Source organism: Procambarus clarkii, chromosome 70 (assembly GCF_040958095.1).
Source record: "Procambarus clarkii isolate CNS0578487 chromosome 70, FALCON_Pclarkii_2.0, whole genome shotgun sequence".
NCBI lineage: Eukaryota > Metazoa > Arthropoda > Malacostraca > Decapoda > Cambaridae > Procambarus > Procambarus clarkii.
This window is the reverse complement of record NC_091219.1, coordinates 26,507,171-26,529,030: the sequence shown is the minus strand read 5'-3', so window position 1 is coordinate 26,529,030 and position 21,860 is coordinate 26,507,171. Positions and strand designations below refer to the sequence as shown.

The 21,860-nt window shown below is 40.7% G+C and overlaps 1 protein-coding gene and 1 long non-coding RNA gene across 5 annotated transcripts in view; one reads left to right on the top strand and one right to left on the bottom strand.

The window, feature by feature from the left end:
- Positions 1–21,860, bottom strand: part of LOC123744863 (uncharacterized) — an 89,391-nt gene that overhangs the window by 66,300 nt on the left and 1,231 nt on the right. The window lies entirely within an intron of this gene.
- Mmp1 (Matrix metalloproteinase 1) overlaps positions 3,406–21,860 on the top strand; it is a 38,573-nt gene continuing 20,118 nt past the window's right edge. For 3 of the 4 annotated variants that reach the window (XM_045725052.2, XM_045725054.2, XM_045725055.2), the window contains exon 1: positions 3,406–3,705. In XM_045725052.2, coding sequence (XP_045581008.1) covers positions 3,607–3,705 — 99 coding nt within the window. In that variant the 5' untranslated portion in view covers positions 3,406–3,606. Of the gene's footprint in view, positions 3,706–20,832; positions 20,890–21,860 lie in introns of those variants that run through there. The other variant, XM_045725053.1, reaches the window with a different exon arrangement.

Sequence of the window (21,860 nt, the reverse complement as noted above, 5' to 3'; positions counted from 1 at the left end):
TAACCTGACTGCACAACGCACACATCTGCCACAACAACAACATCTGTCATTGTATAACGCCAGTCCTCCCGTTGAACAAGACTCCTGCATTGTCAGACGGTTGCGTTTGGCCGTGACCAGACGACCAATTGTTATAATGATAAGATCCACTAAATACTTGGTCTCACGCAAGTCGCATGCCCGCTAATTCGCACAGAATGTAATCCAACCCAACAACCTCATACTGTACAATAGAATAAAAATGATAAAACCAAATATAAACTAACTTCCTACAGGGGGGTTAAACTATAATAAATGTTAACTAAGTACTTAGACAATGTTTTAAATCCATCCATGCGGTCCTCAACTATGGGGCTTCAACCATGCGGTCCGCAATCATACACTGAAGCTAAGATTAGGTGAAAGCGCTAAGCCAGCATGATTATACAACACTTGGAAAAAACATATAGACAAGAAAATGAGGACAATGAGATGGGATGTGACTCACAACTTCACATTTTCGAAGCGTACCTCACAACATACGTTAAGCGTAGTAGACATATATATATATATATATATATATATATATATATATATATATATATATATATATATATATATATAACATATGCGGAACTAAACAATTTGGTCCGATAAACATCTGAAACACTTTTATTAAAGCAAATACAGGAAAATTTCCTGAAAATACAGATTCAGGGAAAGAAATCTGGCATTAAACCTAACCTCAAAGCCTTTCAACAGAGGCACACATTAACAAGGTAACATCAGCGGCGTGTGTGTGTACACCTTCCCAACATTTGTGTAGACTTTATAAACTTGAACAAAGAAGCCTTCAGCACGTTGTTCACTAAGACTAGTACTAGGATAGGGGTCTCCAGTGCGAAATGCTATCTTAAACTAAATATAGTTGAGAACTATCTGTGGTACCGAGAACCCAGCATCACAGACAGACAGCTCAGCATCCCAGGATGAAGATGAGAACACATCATCCCAGGATAACTCAGCATCACAAGATAAAGATGAGAACACATCATCCTAGGATAACTCAGCATCACAAGATAAAGAAACATGCATCACAGGATAATCCAACAACACGGGATGAAGATAAGATCCCAGCATCATAATAAGTTGGTGACGTTTGCTTCTACGTCGGTGTTGACGTAGGCTTCTACGTCACTGTTGACGTTGGCTTCAACGTCAGTGTGTTGACATTGGCTTCATCGTCAGTACTGACGTTGGCTTCTACGTCAGTAATTATAAAACCCCAACTGAAGACTGAAGCAAAGCACCTTAAATCCACTCTACCCCCGCTGTGCCCCCATAGACACGTTGGTTAACGAGTCTATGGGGGTGTTAAAGGGTGTTACCATCACTCCCTTTGTTGCCTAACAAGAGCAGTGTCCAAGTCTACGACGCCTCGGATATTTTCCGGGGCGTCTCCTTGACTTGCCCTGTTACAACAACCCCCAGGAAATCACTGGGGGGAATGAAGCTTCGTAACGTAACAAAGATAACGAAGCAAGACTCGTCCAAGTCATTGAGAGACTCAGCTAACGTCTGGATATATAAAAAGATAAAATATATATATATATATATATATATATATATATATATATATATATATATATATATATATATATATATATATATATATATATGTGCTATCAGATGTCAAGGAGGTTTCAAGTGGAAGTTAAGTAGGGGAGGACACTTCATATGTGTTTGTAGCGGAAATCATGAAGCTGTCTCGTGGTCAAGAATCTGAGGTTGAAGATTCAAAAGAGTGCAGCCTTGGTCAAGAGATCAACTTTTGGTGTAATTAAACCTTGGCTCTAGAGTGTAATTTAGCGCAAACAAGACAGTCTTTGTGGGATAAATTTCACCTGCTTGCTCGTGTTTCAGATCAGAGCGAGGCTTTCATATTAAAAAAAAATATATATATATATGCGTACGCGAGGCTGCTGGAATCTTGTCTGACCTGTCTGTGTCCTCATCCAAGAAAAATACTTGCCAAAAACTCCATTTCAGAATGAAATATAAACGGAGTTTTATTCTGTTTTGGGGAAGTGTTATGCACATTAGTACGTCCATTTATTCACTCACAAGATGAGCGACTATGCCCAATAAACTCGCCCCTCGGAGTAAGATTAATAAAAGAAAAAAAAAAGAGGCAAAAAGTCTTGGACAAAGCCCTTTGAAGGGATGCTATAGCCTACACTCTACAGGATTGAATCCTACATGACAATAAACAACACCACTCTAGTTCCTGAGTATCTACAGTTATGCAACTAACCTAACTTGGTCTCAGGATACTCTTCCTTCCGGTTGAAGTCGATTCATTCAGCTTTCCGATCCCATTCATAAGCCCCCAGCCATGCTTTCCCTAGAGAGTGTGGGCCACAGGTTACCAGATATCCTCTTACATTCACTATAATAAAGCAACGAGTACCCTTCCAGAGGAAACTTCCACCCAGTTTCACGCCACGTATAAAGCAATGAAGGAAACGTGTACATACACCAAGACTTATGAAAGAAACAAATCATGCAACGCTGAAAAATTAATAAATAATGATGAAAGGGGAAGCGGGAGTACACCCTGTGCTCGGAGTTGATGTTCTGAGAAGGGGTGAGGAAGGAGCCTCACACTCAAGGAGACTGACTCACCACTCTCCTGACTCATCAGCCACATTTCCATTTCAATCCGTTTCCAACAACAAATAATTTAATGAGTCTTCCAGTCCCATCCTTAGCTAATCATTATTATAAGGTACTCAATTACTCAAAATATTTATACACGCGCTGCAGATGTTTAAGTGGAATCCTCCTTACATTCGCGTGCAGTCTGTTCGAGAGTATAGGCATTAATGCAGTCTTCAAGAACCTTAGTATTTACATGTGTATTAAAGCGTTCTAATACCACATTCTCCTGAACCCTTCACTCTGGCCATCATTCTTATGTAAACACATGTTTAAATCACGTGGTATTCTTTATTGGGCAAAACTTATGGATATGGAAACCTTATGTACAAAAATTCTCGCACTAAGGGACCGTGAACTAAGTCCTTCTCACCTAACCAGCTTAGAAGAATGATAAAATAATACTTTAGTAATGTTTAAGTGTTTCATGAGGTCTAGAAAGCAAAAAATATATAAATATATATACATTTACATATATATAGAAAGTGGAAGAACAGGGGATAAAAACCATAGCTTACCGGTATTAAATTATAATGCATATATTGACATAAATACACGCTTACTTAAGCGTGTTCAGCATATATATATCAAGTTATTGTACATAAAGAATTCATATGGAACAGAAATTGTTTGTGGGAGCGTGTGGCATCTTGGGGGACCGGATCCTGGCAGCCGGCCGGGGCAACGTATATATAGCAGCGGCCAGCATGGCGGCGGGTCAGGTGAGCGTTGGGTGTCAGGGCGACCGGAGCTCCTTCCTCCTCCTCGTCCTCCTTGACTCTCGACGGACACTCGACGCCCTCAACTTATATATCATTTCCCGTTTATTTTGGATTAATTAAGTGACACTATCGCAGCGGGACTGTGTGGAAGTTGTTGGTTTATTTTGGTAGCAACTGGAGAAGAATAATGGCGACTTTGACGCTACTGTTTGGAACAGTGGTGCTAGCGGCCGTGGTATCGGGTGTTCCCGTCAAATACCAAATCAGTGGGACCACATCAGCGCTGGTAAGTGTTCCTGCACAATACTGTACTAGTAAACACCAGGGGAGGTGCCTCCCTAGTAGTGAGGAAAGTCTTCACTCACCAACAAACACGACTATATACGGGGGGGAAGTTTAAACAAAGGCGCACGAGGAGCGATAACTAACTCTCTCTTTTTAAAGGTCTCCGACGCTAAACATTTTAAATTCCAGCACAACCGTGAGAAAGTTGCCATAAGAGGTTGCCAATTCACAGGTGATAAGACTTAAAATACTTTGAAAATGAGCTACGTGACTTTAAATTGTGCATTGACACGCTAGACTCGCTACTGTGATGAAATACTACGTACACTTATGCATGGTAGTGGCGTTATTAACCTTAGAGGTGGCTCCTCGCATCTCTATGTGCTTGTACACACACTTTAGTAATAAACTATATGTTTACGACTAGAGTATATACTAGCGGGGTGGTCAGTAAGCAATTACGGTGACCTTTGTGACCCCTTCGCGGTTGATAGTCGTTAATCCCTTAAGTCCTTAATGAGTCCTTAAGGAGGCCTGGTCGAGGATTTGGCAGGAGGGGGGGGGGTACGTTTCTTACTAGTACTAGTAAAAAGAATTATGACTGGACACAAACTATTCATACACTAGCTAACAAAATATGTATATATATATATATATATATATATATATATATATATATATATATATATATATATATATATATATATATATATATATATATATATATATACTTCTATTTCCCAAGACTGTATTAATTGTAGGTCCGGTATATTATTATTACGAAATGTTATGAAATGATGTATATATTGTTTCTGGTACAAAATCAAACTTAAATATATTTTGTAGCTATATAATAAACATGTTTAAGTTGACCAGACCACACACTAGAAAGTGAAGGGACGACGACGTTTCGGTCCGTCCTGGACCATTCTCAAGTCGATTGCATATACATGTTTAAGATTATAACCTTCAGTAGCCATGTATTAAGGTATGAAGAAACTGTGAACACCTTGAGGTGACCGCAAGATATGTATCTTCTGAACCCCCGCCTTTGTTACTAGTCATCTGACAGCCTCAGTTCCTAGAATGATTCTCTGCAGTCATTTAGTTATTTTAATCGTTGCTACTTTTAAAAACTACGTATGGAGCAGTGCGTGTGCGTGCGCACTCAACGGTTTTAGCAAAGATCAGACTCCAGCTCTTGAGCCGTACGTTCTTAGCCACTATTAACCAATGTGACTCCCAAACTTCGCGCGATGTGTCGTATATTTACAGTGAAAATCATGTACGGATTTTCTGAACGATGGAATCACAAAAACAAATCGATAGAAGATAGACATACTCGTATTCTATACGGGTCGGGTAACAGGTTGAATACTCTTGACAAAAGCTCCTACATTGACTCCTCAAGCTATTCTTCAACCATACCCCATCCATTGTTGTTTTAGATTTAACTACTCAGAAATGAATGTAGCACGGGCTATAGTGAGCCCGTAAACTCTCACCCATTGGGTATCAGCTAGATAAAATGTTCACGACATCTCCAATTTACAATGTCAAGAGTTGATGTGATAAAATTTTGAGCATCAGGGAAGTTTAACAAACTTTAAAACAGGTAGAGCAAGGGTGGTAGGCGGGGCATTAAAGAGCTACTAAACCTCACGTCCCCCTGAAATCAGTGTCAGGTAAGCATTTGCTATCATCACTTTTACTAACCCTTCGCTAAAGACTTCTTTATATAGTTTTGCTATATAAAATCAAGCTTCTATTTGTCTTCTCTCGTCTTGGTCTCATCCTACCATTTGTTTACCTTTATCCTATTACTACCATGTTTACATTTATCCTATTCTTACCATTTGTTTACCTTTATCCTATTCCTACCATTTGTTTACCTTTATCCTATTCTTACCATTTGTTTACCTTTATCCTATTCCTACCATTTGTTTACCTTTATCCTATTCCTACCATTTGTTTACCTTTATCCTATTCTTACCATTTGCTTACCTTTATCCTATTCCTACCATTTGCTTACCTTTATCCTATTCCTACCATTTGCTTACCTTTATCCTATTCCTACCATTTGTTTACCCTTATCCTATTCATAGCACTTGTTTATCTTTATCCTATTTCTACCACTTGTCTCCTTATTCTGGTCTTACCATGTCTTCCCTCGTCCTGGTCTTATCCTTTTCAAATGTCTTTTTCCATAGTGATACCTGAAGGAATTTGTTGTAACTTTGTCCCTTCTCTTCTTTTGCTACTCGTTGAGATAATTATTATAATTCATTATTATATTTCATCATGTCAACTGTCCTCGTGACTTTAGTTACCTTAATTCGGGAACCCCACATCGTTGCAAATCTCTGAACTTCACAAAATGCATGTTGTTACAGCTGTGATTTTACAGCTTACAGATGTTACAGCTACAGATTGTATCTATGTTTGCGGCAGTCTATTGCAAGGACTCTTAAACTCTGTTATGATTCATCTTACACAATTTTAAACCTTTGAATGTAGTCAGACTCAATTACCACATTCCCCAGCGCAATCTGCTTGATAACTATCCTCATACTGAAAAATACTTCCTTTCATCTTTCTATGCTTAAGTGTAGGATACGCATCTCGGCAAAATTAATTCACAATTGGGCAAATATACTTATGAGCTTAAAAATATCCATACATCTGGCAGACGCTCACACACACGTATGATCTCGTACTGATAACTAGAAGAAAGAACAACTAGAATTTGTTCATTTAGAAGAAAGAAGACTTAGAGGTGTGTTACCACCCTTGAGACTAAATAAGGTTCTTCCCCTCGCAGTGTAAAGAAAATGATAACTCGGCCTTGCCAACTTTGTCTAGGGTTATAAATACATCACTGCATAAAATGGAGAACAATATATTTATGCTAAGGGGGACAAACATAACAATATTTAAATGTATAAATAAATACCCAGAAATATTCTTCAGCATGCAAATCATAGAATAACCTCCTTATTGAGACATGAGCACTATCACCACAACATGGATTAATTAGAGAGATATATACAATATCATCTAACCAGATAATTAACATTTATATGGGCTAAAATAACAGTGACCAATGACTTAACTTAAAACACAACTCCTCTCGACTTCAGCCGCCACGCCTTGGTCCGCAGGCCAAACGTCTACCAAAAAGTCAACTAAACGTCCACATAAACATTGTGGAAATTCTAACAACAAAATGCAGCACTAATATTCAAAACATTATCAAACTAAAGAATAGTAAACACTGGTACAACATTCCATACAATAATACGGCAACCAAATATGGGAATAAATCAATGTAAAACTATAAACACTCGATTGACAACAATGTTCCCACACTGACCATATCCAAATATGGTCAACCGCCCACACGGAGAAACTACATGAGAAATTACACCCAAAAGCCTCATACAATATAATGTAACTCAGGCACACTACAGCATTCTATAATATATATATATATATATATATATATATATATATATATATATATATATATATATATATATATATATATATATATATATATATAACATACAAAATCTTATATCATACAACTGGATGCTATATTAAAGAACAAGACAATAAAGAAATATGAGAATCAAGAGTAATGGCAGAATCCAAGTGAGATTCGTAACAAGGTGATAAACAAAGCCACCGCTACCTTCCCTAACCAACTTCAAAAACATACTTTCGCCTTGAGCGAATTTACGACTAAAATTTCTTGTTGTGTATGTACTAACCTCGGTGTATACGGTTTTGGATTGATGTTGTTCTTAAGACATATCAACGTCTGGAGGGGTTATTGAAGACATCACAATAGCTGACTGACCATCGAGCAAGTTTACTTTAGTTCTGTACACAGTACAAGACTGAATGAAAATCTTAGTGTATATACACCGATTGATTGATGAAGATTAAGCCACCCAAGAAGTGGCACGGGCATGAATAGCCCGTAAGTGGTAGATTTTTGTTTGAGTGAATATGATCTTTGGTCGTGAAAGGATATACAGTACTGCGTGTTATGCTCGCATTTAAATCGTCAGTCCTTACTATGTGGCTGCTATCGCGGGGAAGGATACTGATTGACAGTATTTATGAGGGTGTCCAGCTGCTGGACACCTTTTTTGACCAGAAGAGTGGCAGTGTTGATAGCTTCAGGGACTCTTAATGATCTTCTAAGGCCCTTGATTACTTCACATTCCAGGATATAATGAAGTAGTGGCTTTTCTGTGATTGTTTGTAGAAGATGCATTCCCACTCTCTGGGTTCACTAATTTGCCAGTTGCATCTGTAACCTGGACGAAGTCTATATAACCGAACTGCTATTTTCCTGTGGATTCCTTTCGGGATATTTAACCTGTCTACCTTGGTGCCCTGAAGATGCCATGTTGCAGAGGGCGAACCTTCTGCTACTCTCTGGTGTAGATGGGCTTTGTTGAGGTGTGTGAGAGTTTTTTGGTGATGGTGTTTTTGATGTACTCTAGGCGGGGTTGGATTCTTTTGTGGATGACGAGTTGACAATTTAACAGTTTCATCGCCATTCTTATTTAATGGGGATTCCAACATGGGATGGGATCCAGTTTAGGGTGATGTTGAGTCCTTTGCCTTTTGCTACTGCTCCTAGATACAAAATTGTGGTAATTATTTCCACGTTATCTTTGCACTTTTTTTTCCTAATATTTGAAGTACATATACACCGAGAAGCTGTGTATACACCTCTCAGAGTATACAAATCTCATCAGGTTATTTTCTTTTGCCATGTTTTTGAGGACATGCAGGCTAATTTAGTGTACCCAGTTGTTATATTAAGTACGTTATACTGAGTATTAAATAACGCACCTTGCAAAGTGATTCAATACAGGCCCTATGCAAGAAATAATTTAATCAAATTTTTGTGTGTTCCTTTAGTCCTATAACACCAGGTAAACTTACAGCTGTGTTCATTTTGCTTCATCGGGAGAGATTATTACATATACTGTATGTATTTTTTCACCCTGCATTATTCTTGCGAGCTAAACCATACTCTAGAGTGTTACATGTTTTTCGTTTTGTTATATACGTACACACACACATATATGCTGTATATATATATATATATATATATATATATATATATATATATATATATATATATATATATATATTATTTTTTTTTTTGGTAGCAGTCTTTCTTGTAAACATATGTTGTTAAATATGACCGAAAAAGTGAGATTAATAATTCTAACACGTCTGTCAATTTACTGTCAATTACCATCGACAGTAAAAAGAAACATAAGAAATATTGAGAAAATTCGTGTTAGAATTATTAATCTCACTTTTTCGGTCATATTTAACAACATATGTTTACAAGAAAGACTGCTACCAATATATATATATATATATATATATATATATATATATATATATATATATATATATATATATATATATATAGTATATATATATATATATATATATATATATATATATATATATATATATATATATATATATATATATATAATGTGTGTGTAACTACTTTGATAGTACAATAATTTTTGCCAAATTTAGCGATGATTAGAATAAATCCGCCAGGCAATTTCTGACATTGCTGGCTATTGTGTAGTGGCTTGGGTTGCTGCCAGTCACTCCGCCCATGCTGGCCAGTTAAATCCTCTACGGCATGTTGAGAGATCGTGCTCAATATTACTCCGCTGGCTTCTTGAGTCCACCATGCCAACTATTTTGACATTTTCTAGGTACTACATAATTTACCTTGAAGCTATGCACGCGTTAAAACAAAGCATAACAAAATATAAATTGGTAAAAAATGCACTGTCGTCACACACACACACACACACACACACACACACACACACACACACACACACACACACACACACACACCGGTGTTTTTTGGTTGAAGGGAGAGTGGGTTGTGAGGTTGTGACGTCATAACTTGCAGTACGGGATAGTGAGAGTCTGGTGTTGCCTGGGTACGATGATCATAGCAGCAGCACCACGGGCAGGCCCTATCACTAGTATAATTCTCTTGTACTACTATATCTATTACTCATATTTACGAGTAAAACTTTTCATTCTCTAGATCCCAAATGTATCGGGAAAATGTGTCATCCTTAAAACGTTTATTATAATAATAAAGTTTCAAGCAAAGTTCTACATAACTTAATGTCATACACAGCCACTCAATCCCATTTGCAAACTTTTAGTTTGTTTTCAAATTAACTAGTTTTATGCACCACATGATTTCCTCGGGTTTCTGGTGGGCCGAGGCAATAGAGTACTACTACATCTTACGAGGGAAGGAGCTGGCCCCAGCGTCTTATAAGACCAGTGTCGCCAGGCTGGGGAGGAGAATGTCTAGGCTTTACTTGTTTAGCAAGGATGGCCGGACTCAAATGCTGATTTGATGTTGTCTGCATCACAACTTTACTGCCCATGTCAGCTGTATATATTTTATTTGGAGCGTTTTGTACGAGTATGCAGCCTCCCCTTAGTTAAAATGGGTTCACTAACATTGTAAGTACTAACAGGAGCGGAATTGATTAGAATTCCATCATTACAATTTGTTCTTTAAAAAAAATATAGACGTTATAATCTAAAACTAATACTATGGTACAACTCCTTTGAACGAGTTCTCTCCAATGTGTGTGTATGTGTGCGGTTTCTAATACTTCCTGTTTAATTATTTTGTTATCCAAAGGTCAATGTTTCATTGAATTATGTTTTTCCTCGTCTTTCACTATTACTACTGTTATATATGCATTATCTAACTTCAAACAACAGTATACTGCATGCATGTTAGCTGTTACTATATCTTACTAGTTTCAAGTGTATTTTAAGATTGGCTGTATTCTTATTAATTTACAAATCATTGAAAATTCTCAGTGTATTCCTCTTATCATTAGGGTTTAAGACTTTTTGGAAACGCTATTCATATCAGCAGCTTTGTGCGAATGTCCCTATCCCTAAATTACCTCTGTATTTATAATAATGATATTACAGCTTATTCAGCGTACTAAACCAAAATGACTCAACCCAGTGCGTATTGTTGTAAACTAATTTATCTGCATCATTGCTGGACGAAATACAAATGAACAATGCCTCCATTGTGAGGAGACCTCTGTCTCTCCCACAGAGGACAAAGTAATGTCCCTACTCTTTGTGTAACTTGAGGCAGTAACTCAGAGTGGCAGGCAGTAACTCAGAGTGGCAGGCAGTAACTCAGAGTGGCAGGCAGTAACTCAGAGTGGCAGGCAGTAACTCAGAGTGGCAGTAGTGTATACAAAACAAATTTCATTCCAGTCAACAGGAAGCGAACGAGACTTGTTTCATGGCATGCCTGGGTGTTCCGCTGTTTATATATCTACATAAAACGGTAAAATCATATAAATAATAAATAATAAAATCATATAAATGTAAGTGATGTTCTGCCAGCCCTAAACAAAGCATTATATTTTACCTCGGGGTGGTTGAGAAATATGAAGATAATTGTGTGTTGTCATTAGTGTGCGTCAAGGCATTGTGTAGTGAGCGTTCTTCTATAATTACATTTTGAGTTTCATTGTGGCTTTTTTTTTTCAAGACATGAGAAAGCTAATTCTATTTGAATTCGTAGTGTATTAAAAAAAAATATTTTATCTCAATTTACTCATGCAAAGGGATAAATTGCTTTCTTCACCTAAGGATCAATATTTGTTAATTCAATGGAATGTAATGTATTAGCAGTAAATAGGTACCTGGGAGTTAGTCAGCTGTCACGGGCTGCTTCCTGGGGGTGGAGGCCTGGTCGAGGACCGGGCCGCGGGGACACTGAAAGCCCCGAGATCATCTCAAGATAACCTCAAGATAATGGATCCCCCCAGGGTTGTGGTGAGTGGTGTGAACTAAGGTAGCGTAACCCTGGCATTCTCTTCAATACTTCCTTGATTGATTATGTCATGACATCGGTGAGAATGCTGCATATCGTTGCAAATATCCAGACTCGCCCCTCTGGGTGTTGCTATATATATATATTATATATATATATATATATATGTCGTACCTAGTAGCCAGAACGCACTTCTCAGCCTACAATTCAGGGCCCGATTTGCCTAATAAGCCAAGTTTTCCTGAATTAATATATTTTCTCAAATTTTTTTCTTATGAAATGTTAAAGCTACCCATTTCATTATGTATGAGGTCAATTTTTTTTTATTGGAGTTAAAATTAACGTAGATATATGACCGAACCTAACCAACCCTACCTAACCTAACCTAACCTATCTTTATGGGTTAGGTTAGGTTAGGTAGCCGAAAAAGCTAGGTTAGGTTAGGTAGGTTAGGTAGTCGAAAAACAATTACTTCATGAAAACTTGGCTTATTAGGCAAATCGGGCCTTGCATAGTAGGCTGAGAAGTGCGTTCTGGCTACTAGGTACGACATATATATATATATATATATATATATATATATATATATATATATATATATATATATATATATATATATATATATATATATATATATATATATATATATATATACTGTATATGAGACTTTTATGGTCATAATTTATTGACATACATATGTTTGCCTAATAGATTATAACAAAATCACTAACGTTATATGACCACCTATTCTGTTTATGAGCATACAGGTAATTTCGTACACAAATGTGTTCGTCAGTGGATTTTCGTTGCATTAAAATCTTCCTAATCCGTCCATCTAACGCAGCATAATTGACTGCAGTCTAACTTATGGTATAGAGCAACGGTCTCGCTCCATGCAGGTCGGCCGTTCAATCCCCGACCGTCCAAGTGATCGGGCACCATTCCTCCCCCCCCCCCTTCCTCTCTCCTTTCCCCCCCCCCCCCGGTCCCATCCAAAATCCTAATTCTAACTCCTTCCAAGTGCTATATAGTCGTAATGGCTTGGCGCTTTCTCCTGATGGTTCCAACCAACGTTATCGATGTTGAATCTACGTTAGCGATGTTGAATTAGCGTTATCGACGTTGATTCAACGTCGATAATAAAATCAGCTTTAACACACAATGGACACAAACATTTTATACTTCATAGGAGTCGCTGGGATTTCAGAATAGTTGCCGAGCCTTCTTAAAGCTTAAAAATGGACATGCAAGTCGACCCCGACCACCGCATGACCCATAACATACAATCACTAATCACCCTGCAAAGTTTGGTAAGGCTATCCGCAGTCATCTGGCCCTTGTACACACAACACAGACATGCCATCTGGATCACATATATATTTATTTAAGCATTAACATACCAGTGTAAATATAAATTCAGGTAAACAACAGGTCTATGGCATTAATATAGTCAAGCGAGGGAGATCTGATCACATGCCAGTGGCGTGGGAGCAGTTGATGATGTGCATTCAGCCAGTAAGGTAGAGCACCTGTAGGGGTCTGGATAGCACTGGATGGATGACCGCGCGCGGCCAGCCTTGCCCTTGGTTAGGGTGACCTCAGCAAGCAGTAACAGGTTTCCTGTCCTTGATTATGGTATGCCAGTACTCCCTACAAGCTGGCTGGATGACCACGTCAGGAGGACAAGAGGGGGGAAGGGAGTTACCAGACGCTGTTCAAGGTTGCTTGTACACACAAGACCAAGGTTATTCTCATTACTGCATCAGTTAGATCGCACTGTTAGGCAAGAACTCGCTTTAGAACGTTCATATAATAGAATAAATAATGACTCGTACATTCTATCGTGGCTTTGTACCGGGTGAGAGTGGAAGACAATATCTTTACATGTTTTATTCTTATGGGGTCTAAGAATACACTAAGTTACACTAAGGTGTAACCTATTCCTTGGTGTATATATGCTCTTGGCTTTATCTAAGCCTTAACTGGAAATAAAGTATACTTGCAAGGTAGACAACGGACTTAATGGTCCCCGATATATGATAGACCTTAAACATTGAACAGCTTACCTAATATGTTTTGTAGTAACACTTTTAAAATACTAAAATTAAATCCAGAAAATACTATAAAACTACTTCATCGTCGTTTGATTTCGGGTGTGACCTCATGGCAGTAAACAGGGAACACCTCACCAAGACCTTGAGGCATTGATCACGACTCTTAGCGCGTAAATACATTATTTTACGAGGTACAGGTATTTGTAAACCTATTATTATGACAGGGGGTTCTTAATTAATTTACGGAGAAGGGTGACACTTCATTTAAGGTTTGAACTCGTCTAATAAGAACTTTGTTACTATTGTTGCCTCTTATGGAGACAGAAAAATCCATCATGAAAATTATATGATAAACCTGAAAAATATATATTAACAGCAGGTTTTGATTTGCATAGGTAGAAAACAATGCCAGTGATAAGTAGGACAAGTTTATAAATATTTCCAAGGCATAGACTTAAATAAGCTCATTTACATGGTAAATGTCAAGATGGATTCCGGGTGAGCAACCCAGTTTCCTTGAGACAGGCGAGTGGAGGAACTGGGTAGCGAACCGTTACGTTGGACGGAGGACACAAGGACTGCTGCCACTTCCTGTGTATTGAACCAAAGAAGAACAAAAAAAATAGAACAAAATAAAAGAGAAAGTCACTATTGAATGTGCAAGAAAAATTGCGACAAAGCCGAGCGAGTGCTGAGTGACTCAATAGATTGTAAGCGTTGGCGTCGAAGCAGGAGAGGCCAGCAAGCGTAGCCTATCCAGGTACAGCTTCCGTTGACTCAACCGGATTTCGCCAGAACTGGACTGTGAAAAACAAGAGGGGCTCGGACGGTAATAACCTACACCACTTTGTCTTTCTTAAATGATATAGGCCTCGAGTTAGTTCATTTGTAGTTGAACAAAATATACTTTTTAATTTGACTTAGGCTTCTTCTTCAAATGGCTAATCCAACTCACAATACACAATAAAAAAACTGTTTAATGTCCCTCAGTAGTTGTCTTCTTCTTCAAATGGCTAATCCAACTCACAATACACAATAAAAAAACTGTTTAATGTCCCTCAGTAGTTGTCTTCTTCTTCAAATGGCTAATCCAACTCACAATACACAATAAAAAAACTGTTTAATGTCCCTCAGTAGTTGTCTCCAAATGGCTGTAGTTGTTGTATGGCTTTTCCAACACCATAAGTCGGGGTTCAAGTAGGTGAGCGCTACTTGTAGCAGCACTTACTGTCTACAGTACTGTAGCCTACAGCACGAGCACGCTACAAGGGTGTGGGGAGGTTAGACGAGCTTGAACCCAAGCTACCGCTTTATGAAAGGAAGTTTGCCAACGTCTGTTGAAACCGGAGGTCTTTTGTCGCCTTAATGTCTGATAGAGCGTCCTGACGAAACCCAGGAGAGATTAGCTAAGCAAAACATTAAACGCGCAATAAAAGTTTATTTAGTAGAGTATTGCCCAGACGTAACCCATCCTCCAAAAATTGATAATACCCACAGCTAATATTGCTGGAATATACAGAATATGGTCTGTTGTGTCCAGAAAAATTTCATGTTCTGTACATTTGGAATTCTAATGGTCTAACAAAACTGAAAAAGAATAACCGCGACCTTAACCTAACCTGTCCTAGACCAACTCTTAGGCCAAATTGGCGCTATATTAGGAAAAAAAAACAAATACAAATACAACAAGCAAATACAACCTAGGAAAGGTTGTATTTGCTTGTAGGCAATACTCGTTCTCTGGGTTTCGACAAAATTAATAGTACACACACACACGTGGACTTTTTTTGTGGGGGTGGGGGAGGGGGATGCAAAAGTTCATATTTTGTACATTAAATCGCTACAAGTACTAACATTTTTGGAAAGACAGGTGCCAAACTCACGAACGATGCCTCTGTTTACGATATTGTGAAATATAAATGTAAATGATATAATACTCATAATATTTTGACGTCTGTTGATCCAGAACTTCCAGTTTGTTGGGCTAGAACTTACGGGTCAATTAATATATTTAACTTCAAAGGAGAAGAGCCCCACTGTCTTCGGGGTCGCTTGGGACACTTCAGGGCAAGCAGAGCTGGACCAGCACAAGGCTGCACGGATGCAGTTACGAAACTTTTTTTTTTGTGTGTGTGGGGGGGGGGGCTCCCTTAACCCCCATTGCCCTCACACACAAAAGTTGACTTTACCCGAATCTGGGTTTTGCAATAATGAGAGAACAAGACGGGGTTTATATATATAGAGAGAGAGACAGGAGGAGGAATTGGGGGAAAAAAAGAAAGCAGAGCATGTGAGAGATAAAGGGAAGCGATCTAGACGCAATGCTGAGAGAGAGACAGAGAAGGGAGGAAGAGAGTGTGCATTATTGACGAGACAGTAAAAACAAGAAAAGTAAGCAAGAGAAAGGGAGCAAGTAACCGAAAATATAAAGAAATGCACAATAAAGAACCGAACAAGTAACAAAAACAGATGATACACCCACACCCGACTTGTATGTGTGGGCGTTAACAGATCCTGTTTAGGCGTGACAGGTTTTGTGAGGGCGTATTAGGTCCCATGGGGCGTATAGGTGGTCCCATAAGAGCGTATAATGGTATCACTGGCCAGGGAATCAATGGAGAGCTTCAACAAGTTAATCATTGGCTCCAATGCCATTTCCATTATGACCTTGGGGCAATTCTCTTTCATCAGTAGTTCCAGTGAGTTGACTCGCGTACCTGTAGTGAGACTGACTCACAGCGGAAGGTCTCACGTCATCTGGTTGTGTATATGTGCGTGTTCTCATCTAGGTGTGATAGCGGGGGGGTTATGCTTCAGCTCTAGGGCCCCCCTCTCTCACCCGCCTTTTAACCTTTAATCGCATCGTATGGGTTTCAGAGTCTGGCTCTTGTCATAGGTACATTTGAATCTGTGTATGGCGTCTGCATCCAGCACTTCACTTCTTATTGCTTTTAATTTGCTCTTTGTATGTTTTGTTGAAAATTCTTTATGTGGTGATCATGTCTCTGTTGATTCTACTCTTTTTTTTCCAGTGATATATCTCTGGACTTTATATCCTTTACCTCGTGTTTAAGGAGATAATGTGCACGCTGGCACCGCATATTACTTAATTCAGATTTATAAAGACAGTTCTAATGTTGGCCAACCTTGCATATGCAGCTGATGATACCCATTTGATGGGGCTTCCATAGCCTAGGCAGGTTCGGTATGATATCAACCCTTAGGTCTTTTCCTCTGATTCCAAGAGGGGGTTTCCTTTCCCAATTGGAACCTTACGTTCGGTTTAGTGTTTCCAGCACCCATCTTCACTACTTTGCACTTGCTCCAGTTAAGTGCTAGCAGCCACCTGTTGGATCATTCTTTCAGGTTGTCGAGGCCTTACTGTAATTTCTTTCAGTTTTCCACCATATCCATCTTTCATAATCGTTACATCAGCAGACATTGAGAGGAAGGACTCCCCATTCTCCCACAGGATACTCTGAGTACTAGTACATAGTGATTGATGTACTCAGGGCGAATAACATGTCAAGTCTGGTTGGTTTGTCATCATTACCTTTAATTTTCGTGATCTCTTGCAATGTTGGTCAAGAAATTATTTTTTTTAAATGATGCTTTCAATTGTTTAGATGTTAATGTTCTCAAAGAAGGTTCTCTGTTCTGCCAGTCAATTTTGCTATGGTTGAAGTCTCCTTTAATTAGTAGTGGAAGTCTATTCCGACCAGCAGGGTCAGTCACCCTCATCCCTTTGTCTCCAGATATAACTGATAGACATACATCCCTCTCTTTTGTTCACGTTGATGTGTGTGTGTGTGTGTGTGTGTGTGTGTGTGTGTGTGTGTGTGTGTGTGTGTGTGTGTGTGTGTGTGTGTGTGTGTGTGTGTGTTGGAAAGGATTACACATGGGAGACTGCCACTTGTTGGACGCGGATAGGAAGCCTCAGCCACAAATACAGGTACCGGATACGAAGGTCATATTCTATTATGCTGACTATAAAACAATGATCTGTCTGTCATTATGGTAAAAAAAAAGAGACTGTTCTCTCTCTTATTAGTTCGGCACCGTTCCTTCACTTTTTTTCTTCATATTCCAGCTGTAAGTCTTGCCTCTCATATACGTCTTGTTTCTCATATGATATCATTTCTACCTTATATATTTCTCTTGATAATTAACTTATACCACCCCCCCCCCTCCCCTCCTCAGTCCCCACCTCCCTCCAGAACGAGCCATACATTCAGTCAAGTTACACTCAAAATGCGCATTGTTTACCAACACAATTACCAGCCACACACACACACACACACACACACACACACATGTCCTGCGAGAGTCCTTCATTCACAGGGTTCTTATGACCCTGACTCACACGCCGTGAGTCATGTCGTGAAGTTTCCACATGATGATGAGAAGCGAGTGACACGAACATATATTCCAGTGTGTGTTTGTGTGTGTGTGAGTGCGAGGATTGCGTGTGTAAGTGAACTTTGACAACGTCTCCCATTCCCGTTCCTTCTCATAATTGTTAACGGGTGCGGCTCGTTAAACTGTTCGTCTGGGGCAGTGAATTAGGCTAGTCAATCCACCCCCCCTTTTTCTCTGTGTTCTCTGTGTTCTCCTTGGGATGGATCCCTTGTCCCTGATGTGTCACAGAGCTGTGTCACCACCACCCGTGCTAGGGTGGGGGGGGGGATTAAACCGTGCCTGTAATTTGTTTTCATTGCATTTATACGCCACCATTGTTACGACGCCAGAGATTTATTTTTAATCAGTCTGGTCTCGGCTGAAAAGTTCAAGGGAAAGACACAGAATAGCGTGCGGCCTACCACACAGGGTAGAGACGCTGGAGGAATATTGTGGGAAAACGAACGCATGATATGACTTGATTAAAAAATATATATATCAATTAAATGATTAGAGACAGTTACTGAGCCCAAGATGTGCCTCTTGTGACCTTTTGACTAACTCCCACAGGAAGGGCATGTGGTTCACTACCACCCACAGGATGGGTATGGGGGGTGGGTGGGTCTCCCTTCCACCCACAGAAAGGGCATGGGGGTACACTACCACCCACAGGATGGGTATGGGGGGTCCCTCTACCACCCACAGGATGGGTATAGGATCCCCTACCACCCACAGGATGGGTATAGGATCCCCTACCACCCACAGGAAGGTCATATGGAATCCACTACCCCACACACGATGGGTATGTGGGTCCCCTACCACCCACAGAACGCAGATATGACGTATAATAAATGAACCAAACTAAAAGCAGTTTAGTTCATTTATTATAGTACAACATGGGGGGCATTAAAGTAGACCCGGATATGCACACTGCATGACCATGGATATACTATGGGTGGACATACTCTTGCAGCTATTTAGCACGCTTCAACAAGGGAACTATTTTATATATGACTTGGTGGAGGGAACCTCGACACTGACCATCACCACGCCGCCTGCTACAACACTCAGCTGGTCCCGGAGAGACTTTGATAAACACTTTAGGAAAACATATAAGAGAACGCCATGGCAAATGTTGCGACACGTCTGTGCTGGCAAGGTTGGTACGACAGGGCTGACTGTGTGGCAAAGTGGGTATGACAGGGGGTAGCAAGGTTGGTATGGCAGGGGTTCTCTGCGTCAGCGAATGTTGCCAGTGTCAGTGAAGGTTGCATGACTTAAGGTCAGCAGCCAGTGTCAGCCAGTATTGCATGACTAAGGTCAGCAGCCAGTGTCAGCCAGGGGTTGCATGACAATGTCAACAGCCAGTGTCAGCGAGGGGTCGCGCGCCAGAGTCGACAACCACGAAGAAGGAGCCTAGCATGACACAATACGAGAGGAAACACAAAGACCCTAGCATCTCCTCCCAGAGCATTGCATATTATCATCTTGCAACACAAGATCCTTCCGCCTCTGGATATTAGCTCCGCCACGCTGACATATCGGGGGAATCGTTTAAAAGCTTTCCATTTCCTGGGGTAATTATCAGGAGAGAGCACTATAGGACAGTATGGCTATATAGTACTTGGAAGGGATATGACAAGATAGGAGCTGGGTAAGCAGGACGGAGGAAAGGAACGGTGCCCAACCACTTGGACCATCGGGGATCGATCGCCGACCCGCAACGTGGCCTATTAGTTGAGATGACAATCACCCAAACGTTCCCGCGGGACTCATTATTGACGAAGGGACGGCTTTAGAGGCAGCGAATTATTTACAAAATCTCACTCATTTTAATTATTTCTTGTAGTTTTCAGTAATTATTATATGGACAGCCTGCGCACGCGCGCACACACACACATCTCGACTAACTTACTCTCACACCCTCCCCCACACCCACAGAGCCAGAGGGACCAAAGAGCCAGAGCTCAACCCCCCCCCCCCCCCCGCAAGCACAATTAGGTGAGTACAGCCTTCCCCCACACCCACAGTCTTCCCACAAGTGTAGTCTGCTCTGCTTTCACCCCTTCCCCTCCCCCACACCCCTCCCTTACTATCACTGGTAACCCCCTCCCCCCTTGGCTGACCTAATGCAGGTATCCGGGTGATAGCCTAGTCACTGGGCATCCACCACCCACTACTTCCGCTTCCACAAGGTTCGTCTCCCATGGGTGATGCACCACTACGCATCTAGTCATGTTTGTATCACTGGACTCGTTGTCTCGCTGGCCTCGTCTTACTGGTCACGGAAGAACAGTTAGACAGGATATAAAAAATTATGAGGGCCACGGGGTGCACATTTTTGGCCAATGCTCTACCCCACCCGTCTTGCGCTTATATTTAAGCCACTTCTGTGTGTGATGTGCATGGCCTCCAGATACTTCCCCAGGAAGAACCTTCCCTCCTACCATGTATAGCATTCCTGCGTTATCATCTGATAACGTTCTGAATAACCTTCTTTTGTACCCTCTCATCAGGTTCCACCCCTCACCCGGGTCTAACAACAGATTGATACTGAAGTTCTAAGTGTGTCTGGCTATATAACCATACACGTGGCAGCTGTACGCGTGCACGTACTTGCCTGTTGAGCCTCGAAACACGTCCATTCCACAAGGCCGAAGGGTAATTGCGGGTCAAGTAGGGTCATCTCTGACGCTGAATCACTCTCTTCCGGGGCGTATTGTGAGTCACAGGAGACGACTTGGAAGATAGTGGGAAGGAGGAGGAGGGGGGAGGGAGGATCGGGCGAATGAACCTTCAGATAAATGGCATCCTATACATACCAACTAACGTACGTACCTCCATGTACATTCTTGGCATCGGTCTTTGGTTTTTGTTGCAGCTTTGTAATATCTTTGTTTGAGGCTAGGATAGAGGCACACTTGAGGACCAGGAGGGTAACATATATGCGTGTGTGTTGCCGGGTACTGACCAAGGCAAGTATAATAGTGGGCTGACTCATCCTCATCCCTGTCACCGCTGTTGCCGTTTGTCAATTCTGTCATACGTCTCGGATAACGAAACTGGGTCCAGCCCGGTTGCATCTATTCTCTATTGGAACTAGATTTTCAAGTATTAACAATACAAATCATTCGAGAACCCCGAGTGAAGCGAAGCAGAGCGTGGTTGCTGGCGGTGATTAAGAATGAGTGAGATGGTAACGTGGTTGACAAGCTAATGTGGCGTGTGGGCTGGGCGGTGTTCTGTCAGGTGGGGTAGTGGTGGTATGCGGGGGCGGGTGAAGGTAGCCACCGGTACGCAGGGACTGGGGGTTATGATGATGTGGGCGGAGGTGGGGATGTGTGGGTGTGATGGAGGAGTGCGGGCGGAGGTGAGAATGTGAATGGGTGTGGGTGGATGGGGGGTTGTGATGGGTTGTGGGCGGTGGGGGAAGGAAAGAATGTGGGCGGTAGGGAAGGGTGTGGAACGAGAGTGGTGTGGGCGGAGGTAGCGACAAGGGTGGGGCCCTATACATGCCAGAGTTGGTCCTTTGTGTTCATATACTGACATGACACCCGACAGCTGGAGCTCTGAATGTTATTTTAGTTGAAAAATCACTTTTCCTATTTCCGCCAGCTTGTATGTACACATGCTGTGTTTAACAAAACCATATAAATGTTACATCCTAGAGCCCTCGATTAAGTACACGTCTCTATAGTATTATAATAATACATCATTTGGTCGTTACGCTAACCATTCAGAAGTGTTGGTACAAAGAGTTGACTTCTTGTACGGTTCACTCTACGAGTCTCGTTTATTTTG